The sequence below is a fragment of the Papaver somniferum genome, chromosome 4 (genome assembly GCF_003573695.1).
Source record: "Papaver somniferum cultivar HN1 chromosome 4, ASM357369v1, whole genome shotgun sequence".
NCBI lineage: Eukaryota > Viridiplantae > Streptophyta > Magnoliopsida > Ranunculales > Papaveraceae > Papaver > Papaver somniferum.
Genome location: NC_039361.1, coordinates 31,429,702 through 31,448,697, shown reverse-complemented (window position 1 = coordinate 31,448,697; position 18,996 = coordinate 31,429,702). Strand labels below are relative to the sequence as shown.

Here is an 18,996-nt window from a genome sequence, read left to right as displayed (position 1 = left end):
TGAAAAATGATTCTTGTATTTTCTTCCTCTTATACAAGAATCATGATATACAAGAGGACTGCAATATAATCTTGTTATTTTCTGTTTGTGGTTTTACCAGGTCTTGTTCGTGAACGGTTTTAGCCTTGTGGATAACCAACTTTTGTTAGGGTTTGGTAAAAAGGGTGTTTTCTGGGATTTCAACACCTGTATTCTTTTTTAAATCTCTATCTCTTCAGCACTCTTATTTCATCTTCTCTATCATGTTCTCCTCTAGTCTTTCGAGTAAAGATAGTGATGTATGGACGGTTCTATTTTCTTCGAAGATGATTCGTTTCGATTCTTCTGACAATGAGATGTGCTATGACAAACATGTCTCTTCTTCTGATGAGAACCTTACTGTCTCTCAGTTTGATAAGCTCTCTTTAACCATGAATCTCGTCTTGGAGCAAGTCCGTGCTCTGAAAAATGAACTTGAAGTTTCTTCCAAAAGACTTGAGGAGAAAGTGGATAGTCTTGAATCAAGGATTGACCTAGTCGAAGATGAGCTTGAAGAATATAAGGAATACGAGAAGAATTTTCAAGGTAAATGAAATGATTTATAAGAAGTTTTGTTGCCTAGTATGTCTTCTTTTTGGATTAGTTGGAAGAATACCCAGTGCGTTGAATAGCGATGATTGTGAGTACACATAGCTATTTTTGTTTTCATCTTCTTATGTTATTTTTTAGGTTTATTGGTATTAAATTCTAAAAATATTTGGAGGATGATGTTATTGCAGTATTGATCTTTATGATTTTGTGATATTGCAATATGCTTATGGGATATGTATTGTTTGCGTCCGTGAACTTGAAGGTCCCATATGCTGTCAAAAGTAAAATCATTCATGAATTGGTATTCGTATTGATGAAAGGACGAATGGACTTTTAACAAATACAAAATTTATGCCTATGCAGTCATGTATTTGATGGAAAATAGGATAAAATCTTTTGTTTGACAAGGATAAAGTCTATTATATCGTTATGATGAAAAAAGAGAATAGATCCTTGTGTGTTATCCACGATATCGATCTTCATTAATCCATTTTGTTATGTATTACCGTGAAGGCCCCATTGTGTGTCTTATGTAGAGCACGATACAACTAAGTCAATTATTCTTATTGACTTTGTTGGTTGTTCCATAAGTTGCTATATGTTGAGCATTATGAACTAAATTAATCATCTTGGTTGGTTATTTAGTTATTTGCTCCGAAAGTCTTCTTTTGTCGAGCAAAATCTTTTGACAATTAAAATTGATTACTTTTGTAATTAGTTTGGTTGTTTGTATTCCAATTAGATTAATTATAAGTTATCTTGTAATTAGTTTAGTTGAGTTTTCATATATTCCAAAAATTCTTGTGTTGAGTATATGAACGGCTATACTAATCATGTTCTATTGGTTGATGTAGTCGTATATTCCGTAAGGTTTTCCTTATGTTGAGTATGTGAAAGATTAATCTAGTCATCTCCGTATGATTACCTTAGTTGTAGCTCCGTAAGTTTACTTATGTTGAGCACCTTCAATTAACTTCATCACTTTTGTGGTTTGATTTAGTTGCGTATTCAATTGAATTAATCATGAGTTTTCTTGTGATTAATTTGGTTGAGCTTTGGATATAGAAAATCATTTCTATGGTTTTTGGTGTCTAATTTAAAAATCCTTCTTTTCTTTCGAAATTAAGGTCGCTCTTGTTGTTCTTTCGGGAATGACATCAAATGGGGAAGAGTTCTTTTGAACTTGTGTTTAATGGTAATATCTTGCGGGGTGTGCGGCTGTGGAATTTTATAGGGGTTATCTTGTATCTTAAAACTCCTTGATGAATGCATTTAGCTTCGGCTTTATGATTGCATCTAAATTAAGTTGGTATGTATTTTTCTTTTAGTCTATGAAATGTCTCTTGTGGAAATTTCATTATGATCCCGTTCTTGTACCTTTGCCAATTTTATTGACAAAAAGGGGGAGAAATAATGTAGTTCACACTACAAATACATATGGTTTTCAGATCATTGTGTAAGGGGAGTGGTTTCCATGATCGAGATGGAGTATTGACTAAGGGGGAGTGATACATATCACCGTAGTATTATTGTTAAAGTCGTGATACAATTGGACTTTGATGTTACATAATAATACTATGACACTGTATAATGATGATCGAGAATCTCGATTTCTCTCATTGTTATAGCTACGGATCTTCAACAACGGTGATGCTAAACTTACAACCTTTGGGATCATTGGAGTACTTGGAAGGACGAAGATTTCAGGAAACGTTGAAGATTCGACTATGGAATAGGAGCCACTAAAGTTTATCTTTTTTGTATTCCATATGTATTAATAGTTTTTTCACTAAAATTGACAAAGGGGGAGACTGTTAGAGCATAGCTCGGTCAACCTCGCATGCGTTGCTATCTCAAGCATGTTTGTCAATGTTAGTGATCAATACTATGAGTCTTGATTTCTAGCCTACATAGCTAAGTCTCGGACTAGGATAGAAAAGTGTAGTTGAGCTCAAGGAATTCATGGAGATTCATCATACAACGATGAAGATCTATACAAGGAACCGTGGAACTTCATCAACAAAAAGGTATGTGGAGACTTGAACTTATTTATCACTCAAAAGTTTATCTATTCTATCTCCTACTTCTTATGAGACAAAAGTCGTATGCTATATAGACTAGATCATACATATTTGACATTTCGAGCTGAGCATTCATTGCTTATCTTTTTCTCGAAACCGTGTGTTGGTAAAGCGTTTCACTTTGATCAAGTTTATCTTCACCTAGTGACGAAAGTCATGAAAAGTTTCAATCACTTTGAGAATTGCTCTGACGTGAATCGGTCTGTGAATAACGGCTACATAGCATCCTCTGAGAATGTCTCAATGATTGAAATGAGAGTTTAGATTACATAACCATGTATTCCTTGAACCGAAGTTTCCGAACTTTGTTGATCAAGAGAAATCGGAAGGATTGTGGAATTGGCTTGCCAAGTCCGCGAACTGTCGGAAGTTCTCGACCGAGAATTTCTGCTGGATTTTCCAAAACTCGTTTGTCTGCTAAGTCCGCGATCTCATTCCGCGAATCCAGTCCGCGAACTGGCGGAAGTTCTCTTTCCGAGAATTTCTGCTGAGTTTGGAAAACTCAACCGGTTTACTTAAGTCCGCGAACTTGTTTGTGAACTTAAGAGGTTATGATCTAAAGATGTGCTCTGAACATGAAACATTAAATTACTAAGGAATGCTTTATGAAAACCGTTTCTATAAATTTCATGAGTCGTTCAATCGAATCGAATCATCTTTGTTTCAATTGTGTCTTGTGTAGTTACATAAGATCTCATAGCAATTGAACAACTCTTTAACTAGTTCATTTGAGTCACTTGAACTAGTTATGGTGAAGAAGAACAAGGTTAATATGAAATTCTCATATGGTTAACCTTTTGGGTTACTTGTTGAACCAACATACACGTACACGTTTGGGCACGGTTTTCACAAACCCAGTAAACGTCTACCCAAATGTGTGTGACAAGCTAAGTGTTCGATCTAACGGTTGAGAAATATTAGCTTGAATCTAAATCAGGTTTTCATCTAACGGTGAATATGGATTTCTTTGTAACTAAGGAAAAACCCTGATTTTAAGGCTATATAAAGGAGACATCTAGCTTTGAGCAAAACTAATCCCCAAACGTCTGTGTGATACTAGTGCGCTCGCTAGAGTCGATTCTCCTTTAACCTTTGATTTCTTTTCTAAAACCAGGTTAACGACTTAAAGACTTCATTGGGATTGTGAAGCCAGACCGATACTACTTTTATCGTAGTTGTGTGATCTGATCTTGCATCTTCTATCGTACGAGTACAATCGATTGATTGGCTTGAGATCGTGAGAGTTCTCCGACAGGCAAGATAAAGAAGTCACAAACATCTTCGGCTCACTGTTTGTGATTCCTCGACAAACCGCCTGTGTAGTCAGGAAGGATTGTAGAGAGGTGATTGATTAATCTAGGTTGTTCTTCGGGAATATAAGACCGGATTATTGGGTGGTGTTGTTAGACCCCCGCTTTTTCAGCCTCCATATTAGGAGACAACTTGGGCAAGTTTTTTTCACTTTTGAAGACAACCTTGTGCTAGTTGCCTTCATTTTTGAAGACAACTTGAGCTAGTTGCCTTAGATTTGGAGACAACTTGAGTTAGTTGGCTCCATTTGTTTTAGCTATTTCTTCATGTACCCTATTTTATTAGAGACAACTTGTGCCAGTTGCCTCCACTTTTGGAACAACTTGAGCTAGTTGCCTTAGATTTGGAGACAACTTCAGAAAGTTGACTCCACATGCTGGTGGTGGTGGTCGACGGTGAGGTGGTGATGGTTGGATGCGGCGGCGGCGGTGATGGTTGGCGGTGGTAGTTGGCGGCGACAGTGGTGGTTGTTGGTTGTCGGCGGTGGTTGGAAATGGTGGTGGTTGTTGGCGGTGATGATGAGGGTGAACGGCGGTGATGGTGGGCGGCGGTGGTGGACAGTGGTGGTGGTGGTGGGCGGCGGTGATGGACAGTGGTGGTGGTGGTCAGTAGTAGTGGGCACTAGATATAGTTTTTTTTTTTTTTTGAATAGTGATTAGTGGTAGTGGTTTTGTATATACACTATATAAAAGAGGGTATTTCAATAACGTGTTAATTTTGGAGATATAAATTAAGTTTGAAAGGGTATATTTCAATGAGCCTCATAGTAGGGTACATAGATAATGTTCCCACAAAACAAAACTGTCATGGGCTTCATAATATGGCTCTTTGTCCTTGTAATAGTTCTAGTAAATTGGCAAACATATGATCTTTCCGTGAACTCTTGGACTGGTCTTATTGAATTGCTCAGACCCTTCAGCCAACCGCCGTGTGAAAGAGACCTTGCAAACACTGTGAAACATCACTGTACCAATGGTATTGTACCACACCCAGTCATTTCCATTCTGGATTGAATGAACCTCAGCAAAACTATATAGATCACCGATTCAAAGGTAGCACATTTATCTAACCCATATTCACAGATGAATAAGATGCTATAGTAAAAATCTGAATATGGAACTGTGAGTCGGAGCAAGCATATTCCCGTTATCATGGAGATACTCTAATGGTAGCCTAAGTTGGAAATGTGGCATTAAGATACATGAATAAGATGCTATAGTAAAAATCTGAATATGGAACTGTGAGTCGGAGCAAGCATATTCCCGTTATCATGGAGATACTCTAATGGTAGCCTAAGTTGGAAATGTGGCATTAAGATACAGTGACGGAGCCCGACATTTTCTTAAATGGGGACGAATTCATATAATAAATTTCTATGCATAATAGTGAGTAAGCGGCCGAAGGGCGCTCGATTTTTTTTTGACAATTTTATTTACTTTTCAGTTTTTACCAAGTGAAAATGAAATCACAAACTATTTTAATTACATTAAACATAAAAATTTAGATGAATTTTTATTTTTAAGTCACACATTTGATGTATTTTTATTAATTTGATATGAGTTTTATAGTATTGATCCCATTAAAAATAAAAATTCTACTCCATTTAGCATATTTGCCCCGTAAGATCCGTAAATTACAAAAATGGCAAGCCTATACCAAAGAAATTTCAAAATCAAGTGGGGGATGGGGATCCCATTTGTCCCCATTTGTCCCCGTCCCTGTTAAGATATGCGAATGACCACTCGTAACCAAAACTGCATAATAACATCATGAACAGTTCTTTTGCAGAGAAGAGACGTACCTTTTTCACAATATTTACATTTACTGAACTCTGTTGATGGACGAAACATTGGATCATGATAGCTTGTTTCCCTCCGATTTGTTCTCTTACTCTTTGATGCTCCATGGCAATCCCAAGGACCATATTATTTATGAATTAAGACTAATTCCTATGGTCTTCTAATCTAGCAGTTAGATTGGTCATCCACGTCAACTAGGGCAACCTCCTAAGTTCTATGGGATGGCTAATCTAGCAGTTAGATTGGAAGACCACATCAGCGGGACCCCCATCTAGTTGTTCAGTGCTGACCGCTGTTTGGTTCAGCGCTTTAAATCTCAGCCGTTAGATCAGAACATTTTCTCCCAACGCTGAATGGTTCAGCGTTTTGGTTACTTTTTAAGTGCTGAACGGTTCAACTTTTGAAACTAGCTGCTAGTTGAACTGCGAGCAAATGCTAGGAGAGAGAATTAGCCGGTACATGTGTTAACTTTTTTCCCACACTTATTTTTTGATTTGCAACATTTTTTGGCCAATCTACCAGCTCAATCTAGCCCATAGGGGTTAGCCCGTGCCACAAATAATAGCAGCTCCCATGGGAGTTTCTTCTAAGTGTAGGTACTATTGCAAATGTAGTTTTGACCATATTATTCAACCAAGAAAATGGTTTCCTTGCAATCCAATGTTACATCTTCCTGTCTCCAAGTCGAACCATCCTCCATAAACGCCAGCTTTTGATTTTCTGAAAGGTTTCCACATCACAATAACAAATCATCAGTTGCAAATTTGCAAGGGGAAAAAGAAAAACAAAAAGAAAAGAAAAATTGGAACACCATTATCTCAAACGGATATCTGAAAGGGCATACCACACCTGACCATATTTGTCCCTGTTTTAGAACATAATATATTGAATTTGGAATGGCAAGAATCTTATTCCTTTAAAATCCTAAGCTCCTTAGGCTCCGCGTTGAACGGTGACCGTCACCCTCTCACATAATTGTTCCGTTTCACTTTTCCTCAAAAAAGAGAAAAAAAAGAATTCCACACAAATTTCCGGCACAAAACATAAAACCCAAAAAAAAACATACAAAACCCTTTTCTATTTCGGCTCACAAAACCTAAAAAAAAAAACAAACCCTAAAAACAAACCCTAGGATATGCTTTCTTCATGGAGATGATGATACAAAGAAAAAAAAAGAAACTAGCCAGGGGACAAAGGCTTTATCGTTTACTGAACAAGGTGTTCTATGTGCAGATGAGATCTTCTAGACTTCAAACAACTAATGACATGCTTCCAATCCAGAGAACAATCCTACAATCCAGAAACCATAAACTTGCCAGAAGCTTAAGGCTTTCCATTCTACTTACCAAGCCATTTTATCTCCATTTGAGGACTATCAGGCAATCAACAAACCATACACACAATCATAACCAAGAAAACTCCACAACTGATAGACGATTTAGGAGACAGATAATTAGTTCTCGCAAACATCAGCTCAAGCATGCTTTAAAACCTAGAATACCTGCAAAAAAACAAACTGCACATAAACCAATGGACCAGAGATGCATGACAAACATGATAAGGTTGCTGAGAAGAAAAAGGAGTCAAGGCAAGCAGAAAGGTTCTAAAAAGAAGAGGACAGGTATAAACCTTACATGATTTAGGCTCATCTGCAGTTTTATTATTTAATATCCTATGTGTTTACTAACATATGCAATTTTATGACAGTCTCATTCCAGGACATATCTCAAAGAGCTAGGAAACAAGCAAAAACATTCGCCGGCAATTACATGAATGGTGACATGTCTCAACTAACTATATTAACATAAATTGATGTTGTCAGATCTGTATAATTAATTAATTTCAATTGATGATATTTCTGACATTGATTAGGTGGAAAAAAAGGCAACAATAATGAGGAACAGCCTCTCGATTATGAATCCGAGGAAGAATTCCCATATACATGTAAGTGTATTCAATGGGATCTAAACTATACGTTGACCTCAAATAAAACAGTATATACTTACCATCCTTTCTGATTATCTATGTTAACCAGTGATGCCATCCCAGAAGAATTATATTGGAGGGCCAACTGCAACATGCCCTCATTGTCAAGCAATGATGTGGGATGAGGAAAGAGTCAACAAAAGCCAAAAGAAACAACCACCATAATTTGCCATTTGTTGTGGGAAAGGAGCTGTCAAATTACCACTGCTTAAGGAGGCACCTGAATTTCTGAAAAAACTAATGCAATATGTAGATGGTGGGCCGCAAGCATCAAATTTCAGACCGAACATCAGGGCATATAATTCAATGTTTGCATTTACCTCACAAGGTGCCAAAGTTTCCAAAGAACAGAACAATGGTTCAGCCCCATGGGTGTTTACAATGTATGGGCTTAATCATCACTTCATGGGGTCTTTGTTGCCACTGGATGGTAAGCCACCTGCATTCTTACAACTGTACATTATAGACACTGAAAATGAAGTCAAAAATAGGATGAATGCTATTACCAATAAGAAAAAAATGAAAAACAAGATGGAAAGTCAGGCGTTAAATCTTCAATGATGGTCGTAGACGAATATGGAAAGAAAAGCACAAGGTAATTGAATGAAAACACTGTTGATGGCTTAGTTACAATGCTGGACACACATAACTGGCTAAGCCAAAAATTCAGAATGTGGAGGGATAGGTACAGACCAGATGAACTAAGCGATGTTGAATTTCGTCTTATTGGTATACGAAAAAGGGATGTGAGGCAATACAATCTTCCAACTACATCTGAAATAGTTGGAATTGTAGTTGATGATCCTGATTCAGATGGAAAAAGGGACATAGTCATACAACTAAAAAATGGATTACTGATAGATATATCCGAGTTGCACCCAAGTTATATGGCACTGCAGTATCCACTATTATTTCCTTATGGTGAAGATGGTTTTCATATTGATATTCCATATGATAAGAAAATTAAAATTGTTCACGGCGACGAAATAGACGATGAAATAGGTAATGAAAAGAAGAGAAAAAACATAACTATGAGGGAATACTATGCATTCAGATTACAACAAAGAGCAGGTGAAGGTCAAACACTTCTCCGGGTAGGACGACTATTCCAGCAGTATGTGGTTGATGCTTATGCTACAATTGAGCAAAACAGATTGCAGTGGGTTAAAGGCCATCAAAAAGAAATACGTCGTAACTTATACAACGGTATAAAAGAAGTCGTAAGGGCTGGAGACACTAAACCCGGTAGCACAGGTCGAGTAATCTTACCATCATCTTTCACAGGTGGGCCAAGATATATGATTCGGCATTACCAGGATGCAATAGCCTTATGCAGAGAGTTGGGACCCCCTGACTTATTTATTACATTCACATGTAATCCGAATTGGCCGGAAATTGCAGAAGCTATCAAAATGTTCCATGGGCAAAAGCCAAGTGAGAGATCCGACATGATCAGTCGCGTATTTCACATCAAACTGAAATAGTTAATGTCGGACTTGGTTGGAAGCAGGCATTTCGGAGAAGTGCAAGGAGGTATATTTCGAAACTGAACATTTAATTCCCAAATAAATATATATACATGACGTTAGCTACATATATTTGGAGACATATTAACATTTTGTTTTAAATTACAGCTCTCTATACTGTTGAATTTCAAAAACGAAGTTTACCTCATGCTCATATATTGCTGTGGTTTAAACCTGAGGATAAGCCAAGATCCGCAACACATATTGATTCAATTATATCTGCAGAAATTCCAAACCCAAATGAAAACAAGGATGCATTTGATGCACTATGCCAGTATATGCTCCACGGTTCATGCGGACATGCAAAACCTGACTCTACATGTATGCGCGGAAAAAAATGCACAAAAAAATTCCCAAAGAAATATAGCAGCAAAACATATGTTGATGATACGGGATTCGTAATTTATAAGCGACGACATGCATATTGGGGACCACAAAAGGACGGAATCAAGTTAGATGCAGGATGGGTTGTGCCATACAATCTAGACTTGATAATGAGATATGATGCACACATCAACGTGGAAATCTGCAACTGTAGGGGTATGACTATTAAATATTTGTTCAAGTACATCCACAAAGGAAAGGACATGATAACTGCAATTGTTGCAGTATTTCCACCTGGTAACAAAAATTCAGACAACCAGGGTGCAAATGACAAAAATCCAAACAACAATGGTGTTGTGGAAGAAACACAAAAGACAAGTAAGGACGGGGTCAATACATATCTCGAGGGCCGATACCTATCAAGATGTGAATGTATATGGAGGACACTTGGTTTTGAAATTCATTACCGAAACCCAAGTGTGGAGAGGTTGTCATTACATCTCGAAGGGGAACAGTTAGTGTACCACAACGATACCGATGATTTGAGAGATGTTCTAGACAAGGCAGATCCGGATGCATCAAAATTCATTCAATGGATGCAAGCTAATAGAGATCATGAAGATGCAAGACAATGGACATACGTAGAGTTTCCTAAGCATTGGAGATGGGACCAAGCGAAAAAACATGGAAAGTAAGGCAAAGGGGCTTCAAGATTGGGCGTATCTACTATGTGCATCCAACAGCGGGTGAGAAATACTACCTGCGTATTTTATTGAATGTGCAAAAAGGTTGCAAAAACTATAATGATATTAAAACAGTGGGTGGAACGATTCAGTTACATTCAAAGACGCCTGTTTGGCACTAGGATTGTTGGAAGATGACGGTGAATGGCACATAGCCATTCAGGAAGCAGCAGAAACACATACAGGCAAGAGGTTACGTGAATTGTTTGCTATGATCTTACTGAATTGCAAAGTAACAGAACCCAAAAAACTATGGCATGATAATTGGGATCTTTTAGCAGAAGACATCAAGTACGAACAAATAAAGTTTTATGGAGATTCAGCACGAACACTAGCCAATGAAGTCTTGCAAAACTATACACTACAGGAAATTGAGAAGATTTTCTGGAAACATAATCGAACTTTAAGGGAGGATGAATTTTCGGGTATACCATACCCAGACATGTCTGAATTAGATATTCCTAAAAACACCCTTATTCATGAAGAACTAAACTATGACAGAGATATTCTACTGGCAGAGGCAGAGGATTTGAAGAACGTATTAAACACAAAACAGGCATTGGCGTTTAACGAGATTTCAAGGTCAGTAGAACAGAATGATGGTCGTCTGTTTTTTGTCTATGGAAGTGGTGGAACAGGTAAGACATACCTCTGGAGAACCCTTATTGCTTCCCTTCGGTCACAGGGTAAAAATTTTCTAGCAGTTGCTTCTTCTGGAATAGCATCATTGCTATTACCAGGTGGTCGTACAGCTCATTCAAGGTTCAAGATTCCATTGAAGCTGAATGAAACATCCTGCTGCAATCTATTTAAAAAAACAGATCTAGCTGAGTTATTGTGCAAAGTAGATTTGATTATATGGGATGAAGCACCAATGATGCACAGGAATGCACTTGAAGCAGTTCAAAGAGCTCTTACTGATTTAATGATGGAAGCGAATAACGATAAGAAGTTATTATTCGGGAAAAAAACACTGGTGTTAGGGGGTGATTTCCGACAAATTCTACCAGTTATTAAGGAAGGAACAAAAGAAGACATAGTAAATGCTTCTATAAGAAAATCAAAATTTTGGAAATACTTCACTGTTTTCGAACTTACAGAGAATATGAGATTATCCACCGGAGATACATCCCAGGAAAAAAAGGATGAAATAGAGGAATTCGCAAAATGGATTCTTGATGTTGGAAATGGTAAAGCACCGGCAATCAGTTTGGATGAATTCGAAGACAAAGATTGGATACAAATACCATCAGATTTACTGATTGATTGTAAAGAAAATCACATTCAGACAATAGTAGAGACCATGTATCCTGACTTTTTGAAAAGAATGCTTGAAAAGGAGTACCTTGCTGAACGGAGTATACTGGCGCCCACGAATGAATGTGTTCACAAGATAAATTCACATGTCTTATCATCTGTGCCAGGTAAATAATGTTCCTATTTAACTCATCAGATCAATCTACTGTTATATCTGAACTTGATATATATCATTATTCATATATTGTGTAGTGTATGTCAGGAAAAGAACGTACATATCTAAGTGCGGATTCAATCAGACCAGAGTCATTTGAATATCACTCAAGTGTTATTTTCTACGACAAAGAATTCCTCAACAAGCATGAGGAATCTGGAATGGCAAGCCACAAGTTAACTCTAAAGGTTGGAGTACCAATTATGCTTCTGCGTAATCTTAGCAACGCGGATGGACTATGCAATGGCACAAAGTTAATTGTGACCCAGTTAGGAGATACAGTGATTGAAGCTGAAATACTCACAGGTCCAGGTAGTGGAAATAGGGTTTTCATACCACGAATACTTATGACTACACCTGAGACGAGTTTACCATTTATTTTACACAGAAGGCAATTTCCAGTAAGAATTTGCTATGCCATGACAATAAATAAAAGTCAGGGGCAAAGCCTACCAAATGTGGGAGCTTACTTGGAAGAACCTGTTTTCTCCCATGGAAAGCTTTATGTAGCCATTTCAAGAACCACTAGAAGACAAGGCTTGAAAATATTGATCAAGAAGAATGGGAAAGAACCAGACGGGTATACACAAAATATTGTGTTTGAAGGGATATTTCAAAATCTCTTGAAGTAGTTACTTCATCCGATTTACTTCCTAAACATTGTTTATTGATTGGCTGATGTTATTTTTTAATTTTGTTTAATATTTCAAAATCTCTTGAATTAGTTACTTCATCCGATTTACTTCCTGAACATTGTTTATTGATTTGCTGGTGTTATTTTTTGATTTTGTTTAATATTTTGGGTATAAATAACAGATTAGCTCAATTTATTTAAGACTGTTGTCAATCACAAATTCATAATATAATACCAGAAAACTGCTTAACAAGGTCATAATCTGAGATATTGCATTTCTTAGCAAAGACAAGCATGGTTGTTCAAATTTAGACTTCCAAACATGACATATTACTCTTCCCAACTGATTCTGAATTTTAACAGATCATCTAATCAATATATTTGCTATTATATGGATTTTAATATGATAAGTATGCATTTAAATATGATAAGTATATATTTAAGATAACTACAGATATAATAGGTATATATTTTTATGATAGCTACAAATATAATAGGTATATTTTTAATCATGTAAACCCTACAAAAAAACTATATTTAAAAAACCTCTTCTCCAAGGTATATATATTTAACAAAACCTCTTCTAAAAGGTATGATTCTTTGTCTATGTGTTTTGTGTTATTCTTTTTTCCTCTTAAATGGTATAACAGTTTAATAGTTCATGCAGGTACAATAGAACAAAGATAATACTGATGGAGGAGAACAGGGAAAAAAACATACCAGCACTGCAATTTAAGGAGGCTATTCCTGAAGAAGGGCTGAAGGATGAAAACACCACTACATGGCATGAATGGCATCGACAACAAATCATTGCTAGGGATGAGGCCTACCAGAATATGTTACTGAGACAGTTTGCAGATCGGAAGACCGGTAAAAAAAGGAAAATTGATGATGAAGACAATGAAGCAGACTCATTCTATCAAAAATGGTCTAAGCCACCAGCCCTGAAGAGAAGACCAAGGTTATCATTAAAACAATGCAGCATTATGGACAAAAGATGATGCCTTGGATGGTTGAAATCAGGAAAGCTTACAAATCACAGCAAGATGCAAATAGAGATCAACATGCCTTTCCAAAAGCAAACTCAGATGCAATGGAATCAATGGAGGAATTGGACTAGCCTGAAAATTCCTTGATATTATAGATTTAGATTTGTTTCAGATTTATCTATGTTCTTTTATCATTCCTTTTAATTATTCAACCATATGTTAAAAAAAAATTCTACAATTCCATATCTATGATCCACAAATAATTCCATGATATCTACAGATTGATTATAAGTTTAAAATTCCAAAGCTAAAACATGAGAGATTATAAGTTTAAAATTTATTCAATTCTACAGGTTTATAATAAAATCTAAAACAATTATACATTGCTAAAATCTATTAGAAAATTGTAATGCATACCTGATTATCAATTAAAGAATTGATCCAATTCTTAAATTCAGGATTCCTCATTTCCAGCAACGATTCCATTAATCGATTAATCTGAAACCCCAAACTCAAATCCTGTCGACGGATTCAGTTATTCACAATTGAATAAGAAAATAACAGTCATAGATTATAACGAAATTAGGTATAACATTTTTACAAATACTTTTAAAAAAAAAATCTAAAATATTCTTAAGGTCAATTAAGATATTGTAATGGCTACCTGATTATACAAAAGACTGAATCCAATTCTTCATTCAGATTCCGCACTGTCGACAGATTCAGTTGTTCACTCGATCTTCATTTTCAAAAATGAAAGATGCATTATTCTATCGAAGGGGCTTATTCTATCTAAGTAGGAACCAGTACCGGCAAAAGCCTATTCTATTTACTGAACCCGTATCCATTCCCTACCCGTAAAGGAATACCGAAAAAAACATAGTCCATTTTACAAGCCCGTATCCATTCCCTACACGTAGGTGAGGCCAATAATTAAATCTATTCTGCAGGACCATTTTCAACCCATGATAATATGCTAAAACCCTAATTTTATATCACTTCGAAAAACTATATATTTCTGATGGCTTCTCAACTGAGTCGACGTATATCGAAAAAGAACTCCTAACAAGTCCTTTGCGCATGTATTCCAGAGGTACGAAAATAACTTATTTATCTTTATCGATTTTTTTGTTTAAGAATTTTAATTTATTTAGCATATTAATGTGAATTACTTTGTGATTTGAACCCAAAATATTCAACAGATGACCGTGCTCCAATCCGTAGATTTGCTATTTAACATATCCAATCCAGGTATTCATTTCATGAATCGTCAAATACATAAGAACGAAGAAAGTGATGCCAAAGAGTTATTTGTTTGTGATGCTACAGAACTAAAGCCCCATCTTTACAACCCTAAACAACTATACAGTTTTGGACTGCCAACAATAGTTTTCAGAAAAAAAATCCTGAGTTTTATCAACTATGAAATTATGCAATTACTAGATCAACAACGCCGCGAATTAGAGTGCACTGAGTATTATCTTATCCAATATTTTCCATTTATGGGTTCTTTAAGTCAAAAACATGATCACATACAATGGGTGCACGATCGGATTCAGGAATTAGACATAATCCAAGAAAGAGACTTGAACAAATTAAAAGAGGACTTAGAGGAGAAGTACAAAACCAACATTAACAGGATATGGGACGAAGATAGAATTACGCAGTGCAAATTCAAAAAACCAACCAGAAAAGGTTCATGGCTTATTAATTATCAAACATTTACAAGTTACTTTGTTTTCAGATCCTTACAAGAGGTACGTTTTTCTTACTAAATCTCATTCTGCTTTTAAAAATACCATTTTGTTTAAAACTACTTAACTCAGGTATACCGTTGTATCTAAATTTTTTGATAAATACTGTTGTTTCTAAAGTGTAGCGTCCTTGCCTGCCAAATTTGCCACACACAGTAAAAGACTTAATGCAGACTTGGAAATCAGCAATTCTTCATTGGGAATACAACTACAGAAGGAACTCTTACTTAAAATTTAAGCAGCAAACATATTACAGCGAAGACATACTGAAGCTAAACCCTCTCTATAAATTACCTGACTTAGGATTTCAAGTCGAATTCCTTGACAGCCAGCAATTTGAAGGTGTGCCTAAGCGAAAACTCGAATTACACATTGAATCCAGGGTAGAGATAATACATGCCAAAGAGTCATATTTAGTTATACCAGATGAACCAGTAGCCAATATCGATGATGTGCTTACAGTTGTGGAACTGAATGATGTCTATATCGGTGCTAAGAAATTACGCCAATATGGTGAAATTTTTTACATAGAAAGACAAACATCCTACGCATATTGCGAATCATTGCAATTCGTCTTACACATGAGGCAGTTTCCTATAAAAGTCCATGAACAATGGGAGAAACAGCGGAAAGGAATAAAAAAACGTAAGAGAAGCGCACGTTGCCTAATGGCCAAGATGAGACCCAGTTTCTGATCCATTAAATATGGGAGCAACAGAAAGACATTGGGTTAGATACTAATGAGGAATTTATTATTAGTAAATGATCAAGATAACTATTTAGTTAGATAATTCCTAGCAAGATTGATAGTTCTTATTTTATTATTTAGATTTTGATTTCTTAATTTCATATACCAGTTTGTTTAAAGATTTTGAGTTCTTACTATGATGTTTCATTATTTTCATACACCAGTTGCGTTAAGCGGGTATAAAATAGAAGATCCTACTTGCGAATTCATATACCAGTTGGCCCAAAAAAAATTAACTGACCCAAAGAAATTCTACTTGCGATAAAATGGCCCCCACGTACTACAAGCTAAACCCTAAACCACCTAAACCAGTGCCTCCTCCAATATAGACCAAGCAAAACCCTAAACCACCTAATAACACCAAACATGAAAAAACTATTCTAATCATCGTGTCCAGGTTTAGAATAATTTACGGCAATGGAAAAACTGAAATCATCTTACACAAGGATTCCATGGAAAAACAATAGAGACCCTAAAGATTTAGATGACGAAAAAGAAATCGCAACAACATAGTATGAATAGAGGTTATCTAATTGGTTATATTGATCCATCAAAATCTCTTTATCAACCCGGGCTTTTTCAACAGCATATTCAAATTAATATCTCTCCATTATTCGTTTCTGGTTTAAGGCTTAACATGTGAAAGAGGGATTTCAAGGATAATTAAATATGGAAAGGATAAAATCATTAGAAAGGCAAATTGAAGACACAGATAAGGAAATCATACCTCTCAGTTCATCATTCTTATTGCGCAGATTGTCGACATCCAGCGAAACATTCTGGAGCTTTTGATTTTCGAGACGAAGAGCATTACACTCTTTTTTCAAAGCTGTTTGCGAAGCAGCTCTGTCAGAGCCAAAATACTTACTCAGAATTTCGCAAATACCAGACTTGATAGGATCAATGGGAGACTTCTTGCCATCATCCAGGACCTCAGACAAAACTTTGAAAGAAATATCTATTCCTTCCACGATTTCTTTCGAAAAAAGGAAGAGGCTCAGGTAGAGAACTGGCAATGATAGAAGGTTGAGAAACATTATCAATAGGAGGAGAAGAAGTTTCATTCACAGAAGGATTAATAAGGGGATTTTCAATCATTGAAAGGTCTATTGAAGAAATGAAATCTGAGGCAGCTTTTTCGCGAATTGGAGATAATTGTTTAACTTGCGAAGATGTCGCAGGAGATTTAGAAGAGATAAGTAAGTGGAATGGAACAGAGGTTTCAACGGTTTTAAGGTAGCGAGATTTCTTGAGAGGTTTGTTGGCATCCTTATCACCCTGTGAATTACAATCCAGATAAGAAACAGAGGCAACAATATTGTTATTAGAAAAGAATAATGTTTCTTACTACCTTCTGATTCGCAGACTTTCTTTTGTTTACAACAATCTTATGTTGCGATTTGGGAATATTAAGACTTCCTCTACTTCAATCACAAACTGCCAAAAGATAAAATGAACATCAGCTTTATAACTTCTAAGTAAGAACAGTTCATCACCAAAGAATCTTCTTATTACCACCATGGTTACAATCAAGAATATTTTTCAGAAAAAAAAAATGGAGAAACACAGATAAGTTCAGCACCACACGGATGAACCAGCTGCTCTTAAAAGAAAAAACTTATAAAAAAAATGGAGAAACACAGATAACTTACAGCGCCACACGGATGAACCAGCTTCTCTTAAAATAAAATCAGCTTAAGTTGATTTTGGTAAATCACAAAGTAAAACTGATGAGCTAACTGATGAACACTCCCAATTTTACTTTGTCCTTACCAAAATGACCTTAAGATCGATTCCTCACCAATAAAGAACATAAAAACAAAAGCCAAAACTCTTTTGGTAAAACTAATGAGCTAACTGTTCTTATATATGCATTAGCCTTAAATGGAGATTTAATTTTGCAGGTAATTCCATACGTTTCATTCGTATATTAATAGTGTAAGGCTATAAATTTGCATTAGTGAGTTTCATTTTGCAGGTAATTCGTATACGTTTCATTTTTCATTGAAAAGAAAGCTGAAGCTATAATAGTATACTATTACCCTAAGGTTAACAATAACAACCTACAACTAGCAGTTGTCACTATTAATTGAAACAATTACCATTAAATTTCCATTAATGAGCAAAAACCTACAACTAGCAGTTGACGCATAGAACATTGCCTCTTCTCAAGAACAAACATGTGGACATGCCACAATGGACAAATCAAAAAAAAACTTTTACCATTAAATATCCAATTAATTTAAATAATTACCATTAATGAGCAACAACCTACAACTAGCAGTTGACGCATTGAACATTTCCTCTTCTCAAGAACAAACATGTGGACATGTCACAATGGATAAATAAAAAAAAAGGTGCCTTTAACAGATTATCATCTAGCTAAATTTTCTCTCAAGAAATCTACCTAAATTAGTTAAATAAATCTAAAAAAATCAAAATATGCTTATACTATATTTAACAAGTGTTTTAAACATAATTATCCAATCTAAAAAAATCTAAATCCAGGTCTAAAAGATTTTTCCGTGGTTAAAAATAAAAAACCTAAATTAACACGGAAAAACTAAAAGTTATATAAACTGGAAAATATAAGATTAAAAAAATACGAAATAAAAATTCTGTGAAAAGAAAGAGAGATGTCAAAGCTAATCAATCTTGGAAAAAAGAACATACTTGAAGCCTCTAGGATTATAGAGAAGAAAAAACTCGAAAACAAAAATACGTGAGTTCATCAAATATTTATTGCATATCTATAAGTACATATGTGTTCATCAAATATTTATTGCATATCTATAAGTACATATGTCATACACTGATGTTTTTTGTTATTTGTTTTCTAAACAGCGTTACACAATGAATTGCAAAGCTACGATCAGGGGCATCAAGAAATCATCAGAGTGGTACTATTCGGCTTGCCAGAAATGCAAAGGCAGGCATGCAATAGTGGACAACACACAATGGTGCTACTCCTGCAATGAGGAGGTCAAGACCCCAGAGATAAGGTTAATAAATATTAAAGAACAAAGAACTGATTAATACAATATATGTTAGAGAAAACTG

The 18,996-nt window shown here is 35.7% G+C and overlaps 1 protein-coding gene across 1 annotated transcript; it reads left to right on the top strand.

Annotated features, from left to right (window-relative positions):
* Positions 1 to 9,234: 9,234 nt before the first annotated feature.
* LOC113272282 lies at positions 9,235 to 10,940 on the top strand. Its single transcript, XM_026522142.1, has 4 exons — positions 9,235 to 9,280; positions 9,382 to 10,288; positions 10,416 to 10,878; positions 10,923 to 10,940. Exons 1-4 carry the CDS (start codon positions 9,235 to 9,237, stop codon positions 10,938 to 10,940), a joined length of 1,434 nt encoding a protein of 477 aa, XP_026377927.1.
* Positions 10,941 to 18,996: the final 8,056 nt, after the last annotated feature.